The sequence below is a fragment of the Cetorhinus maximus genome, chromosome 29 (assembly GCF_964194155.1).
Source record: "Cetorhinus maximus chromosome 29, sCetMax3.hap1.1, whole genome shotgun sequence".
Lineage (NCBI taxonomy): Eukaryota > Metazoa > Chordata > Chondrichthyes > Lamniformes > Cetorhinidae > Cetorhinus > Cetorhinus maximus.
Genome location: NC_135907.1, coordinates 12,792,438 through 12,804,700, shown reverse-complemented (window position 1 = coordinate 12,804,700; position 12,263 = coordinate 12,792,438). Strand labels below are relative to the sequence as shown.

General features: G+C 46.5%; 1 protein-coding gene across 1 annotated transcript in view; it reads left to right on the top strand.

The window, feature by feature from the left end:
• The window catches only part of LOC144669266 (cytokine receptor common subunit beta-like), a 62,151-nt gene that overhangs the window by 31,613 nt on the left and 18,275 nt on the right, over window positions 1-12,263 (top strand). The window contains exons 7-10 of the mRNA XM_078531592.1: window positions 1,606-1,744; window positions 4,777-4,934; window positions 7,457-7,593; window positions 9,227-9,410. Coding sequence (XP_078387718.1) covers window positions 1,606-1,744; window positions 4,777-4,934; window positions 7,457-7,593; window positions 9,227-9,410 — 618 coding nt within the window. The remainder of the gene's footprint in view (window positions 1-1,605; window positions 1,745-4,776; window positions 4,935-7,456; window positions 7,594-9,226; window positions 9,411-12,263) is intronic.

Below are 12,263 nucleotides of genomic sequence, written 5' to 3'. Positions count from 1 at the left end.
AGGAGGCCATTTGGCCCATCGAGTCTGCACTATCTCTCTGAAAGAGCATTTCACCTAGTCCCACTCCCCTGCCTTATCCCTGTAACCATGAATATTGTCTCTTTTCAGGTAGCAATCTAATTCCCTTTTCGAAGACCTGCTTTATTATTTATTAATTATTGATTATCTGCTTTTGCTCCATATCTCTTCTTAACAAAGGTTGACCAATCCCAGTCTTGAAAGCTTCAATTGTCCCAGCACCTTTTGGTAGAGAGATTGCAGACACTTGTTGTAATATGCTTTTAAGGAATGGCAGCATGACTTAGAGGGGAAGTGTGTCATGCAATCCAGTCTTAGTTTCACTTTTGCTTTTTGAGCAGGGCACACACGCACACCCATAGCTCTGCTGCTGATGTCTTCAAGCTTTTCTGCGCAGTCAGGGCACTGCACTTGCGACACTCCCCAACACTGCCGCTTCATAGCTGTCTGGCCAAAACGTCAAGGGTCACCTCATGTCTTGTAGCACGATTTCAGGCTGTTCATCATGTTGCACTTGTACTTAATCTTGCTGCCAGGCTGTTTGACCAGCACCATGCTATGCTGTGATAATGATATACAGGCACAAATCACTTCTAAGGAATGGGTAAACATGTTGTGGTTTCATTTATTAAGACTCTGCATGTGGAAAGCTTGAAGGCATTAGCAGCAGAGCTGTGTGTGTTCTGCTCAAAAGCAAAAGTGAAACTAAGACTGGGTCACATGACACACTTCCCTTCTAGTGATGTCATGCTGCTATCTCTTCAACGCATATTACAACAATATTTACCAGTCTTTCTATGAGAGAGTCCTTCCTGAGTTTGCTCCTGAGTGGCTTTGCTGTCATTTTGAGACTATGTCCCCATGTTCTCAAGTCACTCTCAGGAGGGAATAGCTTCTCTGTATTCACCCTCTCAGACTCTTTAAACATTTCAAACGCCTCAACCTGCTCACCTCTCCATCTTCCCCTCAATATTCCATACTCAAGGTTTCTCGTGTTTCAAAAATAGAATCAACCTCCCAAAGCTAAGCTGCACCGCAGTTAGCCTGTGCTTAATGGTGAGGCTTCCCTTGAAGGAACGTTGCCTCCTTCAGGCGTCCCTGCAACCTCCATCATTTTGGCTTAGTGGAACGCACCATCCAGCGGAGTTTGGCAGCAATTTCGCCAGATGGGCTTCCAATACTCCATTGAACATGGAGAAACCCAACACGGAATTTTGCAGAACCCTCTCTGCCAAAAGGCTGAAGAGAATGTGTGGAACTTGCTACCATAAGGAGCATTGAAGGGGAGGCCATATGAGGGAGAAAGGAATAGAAGGATATGCTGATGGGGTTAGGTGAGAAAGGGTAGGAGGAGGCTCATGGGGAGCATAAGAACTGGAATGGTCCTGCTGGGCCGAATGGCCTGTTTCTGTTCTGTAAATTCTATGGTCAATTGGTTAGTTTCCATTCAGTCCTTCCCTATGGTGCCAAAGGTGAACTCGTGTTGCTGATAATCAAAGCAAGCTCATTGAACAGCACCCATGCTGCCGTGAGCTAAGACTCTTGCTCTATATTTCAATGCTAACTGTCTGCCTTCAACATTCACAGCTGAAGCTGAGGTGATGCCTCGAAATCTGCAGTGTACCTACGATGGCATCCAGGAGATTGAATGTACCTGGGAAGTAACAAGGGAGTCCAGTAAATATTTCAAATTCAACCTCCACTATGGAAAAGCCTATAGCGTTAAGTAAGTAACCTAACTGAAATAGCCCCTAACCCCACCTTGATTGTAGAAGATCTGAAGACCATTATGCATCAGCCCATCTTAGTTCATTCATCCATGTTGCTTTTCAGGTACTTCCAATGCAACATCCCAATTGTTCTTAACAAATTTTGGGGTGTTACCTGAACTACCCAATCCAGGAGCTACCACCTGCAAGTTCCCCTCCAAGCCACAAGCCATCCTAACTTGGAACTCCCTCCCTAACAGCACTTGGGTGTACCTGCACCACATGGATTGCAGCGGTTCAAGAGGGCAGCTCACCACCACCTTCTCAGGGACAATTAGGGGTGGGCAACAAATGCTGGCCTAGCCAGGGACACCCACATCCTGCGAAATATTTAAGAAAAAGCCTTTTCTATATATTTATCACTATTTGAGGATAATTTTGACTTCTGGAAAGAAGTATATTGTGGGCGAGTGATCCAAAATTGGCCACCTTAAACTGTCAACAGAAGTTAAGATTACCCAGTGTGCACAAAGAAAAATACCCTTATTATGGTCCTAAATTTATCTTTGCAACTGTAACCACACCCCCACCGCTTGCCCTGCTTTCACCGTGTTATCTCGAGCAACTTTCCAGATTAACCATTTCGTTGCTGCCTATGATCTTGTTTACCTTGTACAAGATTACTTCCCAGATAACCTCCTTCCAAAGGCAAAGGGGCTCAACTCTCTTCACCCTCTCTTTATCATTAAGACCCCTGGGACAGGGCTGTCATCCTCCTGGCTCTGTCGTACATCATCTTCAGGTCTTAAGTGTACCCGGTGTCGGGGAGCAGGGGGCCGTGTTCTGAAACGGACATGCGGCCGGGGCTTTTGTCTTTTCACACGGGGATCAGGGTAAACAGTGCATGTTGCAGGCCACGATGAAGTGTGTGAGGAGTGTGGGTGCAGGGGGCAGACCTGTTAGAAGGCCCACCTCTGTTCTCCAACACAGCAGTCCAACTCCCAACCTCATTTAAAGGACCCCTAAACCTCACCCTCCCCCACCCAACCCACCCATGTCACCCCCATGCCTCCCCATCTACCCTCCATAGTCACTGGACTAGGTATAGTCTTCAGGGACCATGCAATAGCATTGGAAATTATTTTAACATAACTGGGGAGAAATTAAACCTCTAACAATCTTATAAAACCCTGAATTCAAACCCAATATCATTGATACTGAAGAAAACCTACTCCAGTGTTAGAAAAATTGTAATCCTTTAAGCCCTATTAGGTTTGTAAACAAACAAGAAGCCATATCAAAGGCATATTCTGTTACTACAGCTTCTTAAAAGGGCCCATCATTCTTGGATCAATAGATTACCTGCTAACTTGAAGCCATTATTAGCATTTGAAAGCCAGCCAAACATTCATGATGACTGCAGCTGCCCCATAACAAAATCTTCCAGCTACATTGCCAGAAATTAATAGAGCAAAAGGGTGTCCCATGTCAATTTCAAACCAGAATCAATCAATGGAGAGGCCAGGTGCAGAGATTTTTTTTCCATCTTTCAAAGGCAGGTTTTTTTGAACAATCAGAGCTGTCAGTCAATTTAAATCACAGCATAAAACATGACAGTAGATGCTGACTGGATATTTCTTTCACATTTTTAATGCATTTTGGCACATTCTTAATGGAAAAAAAATACTGTAATGCATGACAGTACTTGCACATTGGTGATCACCAATCACCAATTGTTTTTTTAAGGGTCAACTAACCTTATCAGGATAGATCCCTATGATGTATCGCTGCATTAAAAACACATCTACATTACAATACAGCATCTAATTGTGATATTTTACATTTCACACAAAATGTCCCTGACTCCTCAGAAAGCTTTCCCCAGTTGTCCCTTTTATCATGGGATGAGTGTCACTGGCAAGGCCGGCTCAACCCTCATTGCCATTCAGAAGGTGGTGGTGGGCCAATTTCTTGAACCCACTGAAACCCATGTGGTGCCGGCAGCACCCACAGAGCTATTGATTTTTTCTGTGGCTGTTACCTACGGCTGAATGGCATGCTCAATTCAGAGCAAGCAAAATTTCTGTGGGTCTGAAATTACATGTAGGCCAGACTGAGTGAGGGCAGCAGACTTCCTTCCCTGAAGGCTATTAACCAGGTTGGTCTATACAGCTTATGTCATGGTCACCACCACAGAGACTAGCTTTTCATTCCAGATTTGTTGCTGTGGTGGGATTTGAGCTCATGTCTCTGGAATATCAGTCAGGGCCTCTAGATTAGTGACGCAGTAACATTTCCTCTATGCTACGCCATATATTGAAGCCACTGGTTCTACTTTCCCTTGTGAATACTTGAAGGAAGTAGACATTCAGAAAATAGCAAATTCAGCACAGAGTAGGAACTGAAAGTGTACACCTTCACGCTCTACTGGGTGCAGTTGGACTTCAGCAGGGGCCTCAAAGTTGCTGATAAGTTGGATGGGTTAAATCAGCTTTTTTCATTCCTCCACTCCTCACCCTCCTTTACAAAGTGTCAGACCTGGCTTGATGGGTAGCACTCTCTGAGAACATCATTGAGTCAGAAGGTTGTGGATTCAAGTTTTGCCCCAGAGGCTTGAGTGAAACATCTAGGCTGACACTCTGGTGCAGTACTGAGGGACTGCTGAACTATTAAGTGTCCTGTCTTTTGATTATTAAGCCGAGGCACTGTCTGCTGTCACAGGTGGAGGTAAAAGATCACACTAGCCAGAAAAAGACCAGGAGTTTTCCCCAAGTCCTGGGCAATATTTATCCCTCAGTCATCACTAAGCAGGTTATCTTGCCATTATCACGTTGCTAATTGTGGGAGCTTGCTATGCACAGATTGGCTGCCATGTTCCCTGCTGTACACCAGTGATCACCCCTCAAAAGTACTTCATTGGCTGCAGAGTGCTTTGGGGTGTCCTGAGCTCGAGGAAGGTGCTATGCAAATGCAATTTTTTTGTTTTGTTGCTATGTGACTCTGTTCATTAATGATGACTATCCTTTCATTAATCGTTTTCACTTTGCAGGACCAAAGTATGTGAGCAATCGGTGATACTCCACACTTTTCCACATCTCATCGTTCATCGCTGTAACATACCTGTGGATGATGAGGAGGACCTGAATGACTATAACGTGTTCCTGAAGCTCGTAGAGCCAACAATAATATTTGAACCATATAGAAACAGTGAGTTCACCCACTAGGGCTGCTTTAGCACAGTTTTCACGTTTATTGTACCAATGAATTTGTCAGTTGGCGTGATGTCTTAACCATTCCTGGGTTATCTTCATGGATAATACTTGATTCAGGTGATCCCCTTGACTGGTGTGGATCGCCTGAGAACGGGGTTAAGCAGAAATTTTCTGGACTAATTTTTTCCCTCTTACTGGTCCTGGGCCTTTCCTTGGTTTTGGGGCCTGGTCTCTCCGAGGAGATTTTGATGGCTGCGGGAAGGGAAGAGGAGGGGCTGAGGCGGGAGACGAAGGGAGTATTTAGTCATGAGCATGCAGCAAGCTTGACGGGGCAATTGCTTCCCCTTCCTGCCTATCATTTTTGCATGTTCATGTATACCCCATCGCCATGTCCTTCTTAGGCCCACCAGAACTCGGGCCTGCTGAGAGCAGGTGTATATTCCACACTGAGAGTTAAAAAGACATCAAAGGTCCAGAAGAGAAAAGATAGCCAGTTTCAGAGGGAATCGATGCCCAGCTTTGCTGCTCTCTGGGAGAGAACCTCTTCACTTGTTAAAGAGCTCTGGTATTCCCCCCACTCAATAGTGGTTATACAAACACGAGCCACCCACACCTGACTGACTAAACGACCCCATTTCCACTAATTTGGGATGGGGTCAACCCCAAGACACGGTGGAAACAGGAAGTCCCTCCCTCCAACCCGCACTTTCAGTGATCGAGCAAGGATGCCAGAATTTTGGATCCCAAATTCCTTCCATTCTCGTCACCCCTCTTTTCCTGAAGGTGCAGGTTTGCGGTTGATGTGATTTCATCGATTCTCACAGCCCTATGTTGCGAGGGAGATAAATACAATCGCCATTTTTCAATCAGCAAGATCCCGAGTCCAGAAGCAAGAGGTCTGTTTATGATGATGTTGATAATGGGAGAGACATAGCACGGGACACTTAGAGACTTCCCTCATCTTCGAATAATGGCTTAAGATCTTTTAAGCTCGATCAGAACTGTTTGGAGTTGGTCAAGGCTTTGGCCTACCATCTGATTTGAAGGACAGCACCACCAACAATGTGGTGCACCCTCAGTCCTGCACTGGGAGTATCAGCATAGATTTTGTACTCAATGCTCTAGGGTGGGGCTTGAACCCTCACTACCTTCCAACCAAGAGGCGAGAGTGCTCCCCACTGAGCCACACCTAAGGAGTAATGGCTGTATGTGATCGGAGCTTTAAAGGAACAAACAAAGCCCAGAGAAGGCTGACCATATTAACGTTGTCTCCTTTGATGCATTCTCCCACTTTACTTCTACTCCTCTGGAGAAATACAAATCACCTCACCCATGTACAGCAATAATCAAGGGCCTGAGGTCTTTTGAGGGCTCATTTTACGAATGCAGGTTACAAATGAGCCATGGAACCCACCACCACACTTACCCTCAGCGCTTTTACACTGGATAAAGGATATAAAACCCCAATTCTCGGTGGCCGCCCAGTGGTGTGGACTTTGGCTAAGGAAAGGATAAGCATTGGCTCTGATGGTCTCCATGTTTGAATAGCTCGCCAACACTAATTGTCCAGGCTGACATATGAAGGTTGGAATATGATGCCCACTTAAGGGCCTCATCCTGCTGTTGCTGGTATTCAAACAGCATCAGGCAGGGGAGGCTCCATGTCGAGCAATCCAAAAGGCAATCCCTGGCATGTTTACTTGTGGGCTCCCGATTGGTGGGCTGGGGGTGGGGGTGAAGGAGGGGGTGGGGAGGGGGTTCAGTGCGTCAGGCACTCAGTCCCCAATAAAGGGACCTGCTAACGTGAAGGGGTGGGGGGGGTCCGCTGACATTCACCTCCCCGCCCTTGCCTCCAAACCCCCTACCCCTCCCTCCCCCACAGCTCCCATCCCACCACCCACATCCTACCCTCACTCACCTGCGGCCTGGGTCCCTTCGCTGCTCCTGGGCCTCCAGTGGGTGCATTACCAGCAGCTGCCACCACGCCCCACTGGCCCCTCACCTGCCCACCAGCAACCCCCCCCCCACCCCCCCACCCCCACCACCCCCTCCTCCCCCCAACCTCCACATCCCCAGTGGCTGCCTGCAATGAAGAGCTGCTGGCTTCTGATTGGCCAGAAACCCACTGGAAGGGGAGGGGGGTGGTGGGGCAACACTTCTGCCCTCCCCCAGGGCTCCTGATCCCAGGAAAGGCCCCCTGCTGGCCACTTAAGTGCCATTAACAGATGTGTTTAGTTTCCATATTGTGGAATTGATTTAGAACCTAAGATGGCGGGGGGAGGGGATGTTGGAGAAGACAGCTTGGAGCTTGGAGTCATGCTAATATTTATCATAATCATGCCATTAAATGTAAAAATTACACTGAGGTAAAAGATCAGCCATGATCCAATTGAATGGTGCAGCAGGTTGGAGGGGCTGAATGGCCTTCTCCTGCTCCTATTTCCTACGCTCCCATGTTTTAATTCAAAACGTAGCATATCGTGAAATGATTTCATTTCTTTGTCTTTTTCTTATTAGTAAAATTCAAGGCCCCTTTCAACCTGACCATAAAACAGCTGCCTGATTACAATTACCAACTGAACTGGCTTACTAAGAACACCGATGGCCAGTCAGAATATGAAATTCATTACAAGAAGGCTGAAGACTCTTGGGAGGTCAGTTGCGATCTTACATCAGTGACACGGGCAGGTCTTCAGACAGCCTACCCCGTGTGCATATGTGTCAGTTCCTGCGTGAGGTGTGTGTGTGTGTGTGTATATCTGTGTGAGACTGGTTATGTTCCCTGTAGAGACCAGTAAAGAAAGTAATCCCCACAAATCCAACAGAAAGAAAACCAACAGACAGGATTTCACTTTTTAAAACTTTTACTGTAACAAATCAACTAAAATCAACAGAATTCAAACATTTAATGAAGGGTGAAGGATAGTGAAAATAAAAAGGTGAGTTTCACATTAAATACTTGATACAACAAACATAAACCTCATAGTTACAAGCACTCACATTTACTTCCTGCACAAATGAGGCACTACATACCACACAGTCTCAGCCTTTCCAACTCAACCTCTGCTATGTAGGGTCGTTCGCTTCACACTCAATCATTTCAGCCCTACAGTCACATTTACCAGCAACGATTCCATCCAATGTCCCCAGATACAGTCACCACCGATAAGGTGCATGTCTACGAACCCTCTCTCACTAGGGTCATGGCAGGCCTGATGGCACAGATTCCTCTGAGACACTCTCCTCGAACTCCTTCAAATGTCTGGTGATCTCTGGCAACAGTGAAACTGCAGCAATCCACAGCCCCCTTCCCCTCCTATCTTCAGCTCTCCATTTTTTCCAACTGGATAACACACACAGTAACACAATCTCTGCTCTATTCTCAAAGACCTGCTTCAACATCAAGATCTGTTCGAAGATTGCCAAACTATTCCATTCAGAGACAACCTTGCGTGAATTCTCAGTATGTTCTGAACTGCCAAACAGAAAATCACTGGCTGACCCAACCCCACTACAATTAGCTTTCTATTTACCTTTTGCTTCTTAGCTGTTCATTCCCTGAGCAACCTCAGCTGAAATCGGCATTTCTTGGAACCTAATGATATCATAATCAGGAAACCAATTAACCTGCTTTCAGAATATAACCCCCACCCCACCCTCCCTCCCACTTCCCCCACAACTTTGGTCTTAAAGGGGTATCACACAAAAGAAATGCAGGCTTTTTCCAGCACATAGGTCACCAAAGGTGTGTACATATGTGCATATGTATGAGGTTTCTCTAAAGCGCATGTATGTTTGGGTATGATGTGTGTTTAATGTCCATGTGTATGTGTAAAGTGTTTGTATGTGTGAGGTGTGCACATATGCAAGATGTACATATAAAGTGTGTGTGTTTGTGTGTGAGGTGTGTGTGCACATTTGTATATATGAGCTGTGTGTTTTAGCTAGTGTGTTTGCGTGCATGTGTGTGTGTGTATTTGTGTGTGCATGTGTATGTGTCAGAGAGTGTATTAGAGAGTAAGGGCCCTGATAGCATCACAAGAGCAGATGGTTATTAAATACTAGCACAGCATCATTGCTTGTTTTCCATTGAAAGATTGGGTTACAGTTCAAATAATTAGGCCCATGAAATTTCAAGTGTAATATAGGATTACCCATAGCTGTGGTTAGCCTGAAACATCGGAAGTCCTATTATTGCTCTGAAAGAAGTTGGTGATAGATTCAAACAGCATTTCAAACCAAGGGCACATTGCAACATATAGTAACCTTTGTATTCTCTTGTGCCAGAATTCTGAAGTGAAGGCGATTCCCCAAGACACCAAATCCTGCCAACTCCCAAAGCATTTATTGGACTTTTCCAGCAGGTATAGAATAAGAATCAGAGCAAAGGTGAAATGTGGACAAGGTCCCTTTACCTACTGTGGACCATGGAGTGACTGGAGTGAAGAGATCTCATTGGAAACTGATCCTGGTATGTAGGCAAAATACAACTGAATCCCCATAGAGTTTCTTCTTGCACTGGTCAAGATCAACAAGCTCAATTTGAATTCAATGTAAAAATCGGGAATTAAAACTCTGATAATGACCGTGAACCATTGTCGATTGTTGTAAAAACCCATCTGGGTCACTAATCCCTTTAGGAAAGGAAATCTGCTGCCCTTACCCGGCCTGGCCTACATGTGACTCCAGACCCACAGCAATGTGGTTGACTCTTAACTGCCCTCTGAAATGGCCTTAGCAAGCCACTCAGTTGTATCAAACCACTAGGAAGTTGAAAAGGACTGAAACCGGACTAAACACCCAGCATCGGCCTAGGCACTAGAAACGACAATGGCAAACTCAGCCCTGTCAACCCTGCAAAGTCCTCCTCGGCTTGTGCCAAAATTGGGAGAGTTCCCTCACAGGTTAGTCAAGCAACAGCTTGACATAGTCATGTCACATAATGTCCCAGACACCACCATTAACATCCCTGGGTATATCCTGTCTCACCAGCAGGACAGGCCCAGCAGAGGTGGCAGCACAGTGGTATACAGTCGGGAGGGAGTTGCCCTGGGAGTCCTCAACATCGACTCTGGACCCCAAGAAGTCTCATGGAATCATGTCAAGCATGGACAAGGAAACCTCCTGCTTATTACCATGTATCCCCCGCACCACCCCCCCCAACCCTCCCTCAGTTGATGAATCATTACTCCTCCGTGTTAAATACCACTTAGAGAAAGCATTGAATGTGGCAATGGTGCAGAATGCGCTCTAGGTGGGGGACTTCAATGTGCAGCACCAAGATTGGCTCGGTAGCACCACCACAGACCGAGCTGGCCAAGTCCTAAAGGATATTGCTCTGGACTGGGTCTGCGGCAGGAAGTAAGGGAACCAACAAGAGAGGAAAACAAACTTGACCTCATCCTCACCAGATGCAGATGCATCTGTCCATGACAGAATCAGTAGGAGTGGCTACCACACTGTCCGTGTGGAGATGAAGTCCTGTTTTCACATTGAGGATACCCTCCATCATGTTGTGTGGCACTACCACTAAATGGGATAGATTTTGAACAGATCTAGCAGCTCAAGGCTGGGCAACCATGAGGTGCTGTGGGCCAACAGCAGCAGCAGAACTATACTCAAACACAATCTGTAATCTCATGGCCCGGCATATCCCCCACTCTACCATTACCATCACGCCTGATTCAATGAAGAGTGCAGGAGGGCATGCCAGGAGCAGCACCAGGCATACCTAAAAATGAGGTGTCAACCTAGTGAAGCTACAACACAGGACTACTTGCATGCCAAACAGCATAAGCAGCAAGTGATAGACAGAGCTAAGCGATTCCACAACCAACGGGTCAGACCTAACCTCTGCAGTCCTCCCAAATCCAGCCGTGAATGGTGGGTGGACAATTGAACAACTCACTGGAGGAGGAGGCTCCACAAATATTCTCATCCTCAATGATGGAGGAGCTCAGCACATTAGTGCAAAAGATAAGGCTGAAACAGTTGCAACAATCTTCAGCCAGAAGTGCCAAGTGGATGGTCCACCTTAGCCTCCTCCAGAGTTCCCCAACATCACAGATGCCAGTCTTCAGCCAATTTGATTCACTCCACGTGACATCAAGAGACAGCTGAAGGCACTGGATACCACAAAGACTATGGGCCCTGACAATATTCTGGCAATAGTACTGAAGACTTGTGCTCCAGAACTTGCCACGCCCCTAGCCAAGTTGTTCCAGTATAGCTACAACACTGGCATCTACCCAGGTATGTCCTGTACAAAAATCCAACCCAGCCAATTACTGCCCATCAGTCTACTCTCGATCATCAGTAAAGTAATGGAAGGGATCATCAACAGTGCTATCAAGCGGCACATGCTTGGCAATAATCTGCTCACTGGTGTTCAGTTTGGGTTCCACCAGGGTCACTCAGCCCCTGACCTCATTACAGTCTTGGTTCAAACATGAACAAAAGAGCTGAACTCCAGAGGCAAGGTGAGTGACTGCTCTTGACATCAAGGCAGCATTTGACCGAGTGTGGTATCAAGGAGCCCTAACAAAAATAGGGTCAATGGGAATCAGGGGGAAAACTCTCCACTGGTTGGAGTCATACCGAGCACAAAGGAAGATGGTTGTGGTTGTTGGAGGTCAATCATCTCAGCTCCAGGACATCACTGCAGGAGTTCCTCAGGGTAGTGTCCTAGGCCCAACCATCTTCAGCTGCTTCATCAATGACCTTCCTTCCATCATAAGGTCAGAAGTGGGGATGTTCGCTGATGATTGCACAATATTCAGCACCATTCACGACTCCTCAGATACTTAAGCAGTCCATGTCCAAATGCAGCAAGACATGGACAATATCCAGGTTTGGGCTGACAAGTGGCAAGCAACATTCATGCCACACAAGTGCCAATCAATGACCACCTCCAACAAGAGAGGATCTAACCATCACCCCTTGACATTCAATGTCATTACCATCGCTGAGTCTCCCACTATCAAAGTCCAGGGAGTTACCATGACCAGAAACTGAATTGGACTAGCCATATAAATACTGTGGCTACAAGAGCAGGCCAGAGGCTGGGAATCCTGTGGCGAGTAACTCACCTCCTGACTCCCCAAATCCTGTCCAGCATCAACAAGGCACAATTCAGGGGTGTGATGGAATTCTCCCCACTTGCCTGGATGAGTGCAGCTCCAACAACACTCAAGAAGCTTGACACCATCCAGGATAAAGCTTGATTGGCACCCCATCCACAAACATTCACCACCGTCGCACGGTGGAGGTATGTGTACCATCTACAAGATGCACTGCAGGAACTCACCAAGCCCCCTTATACAGC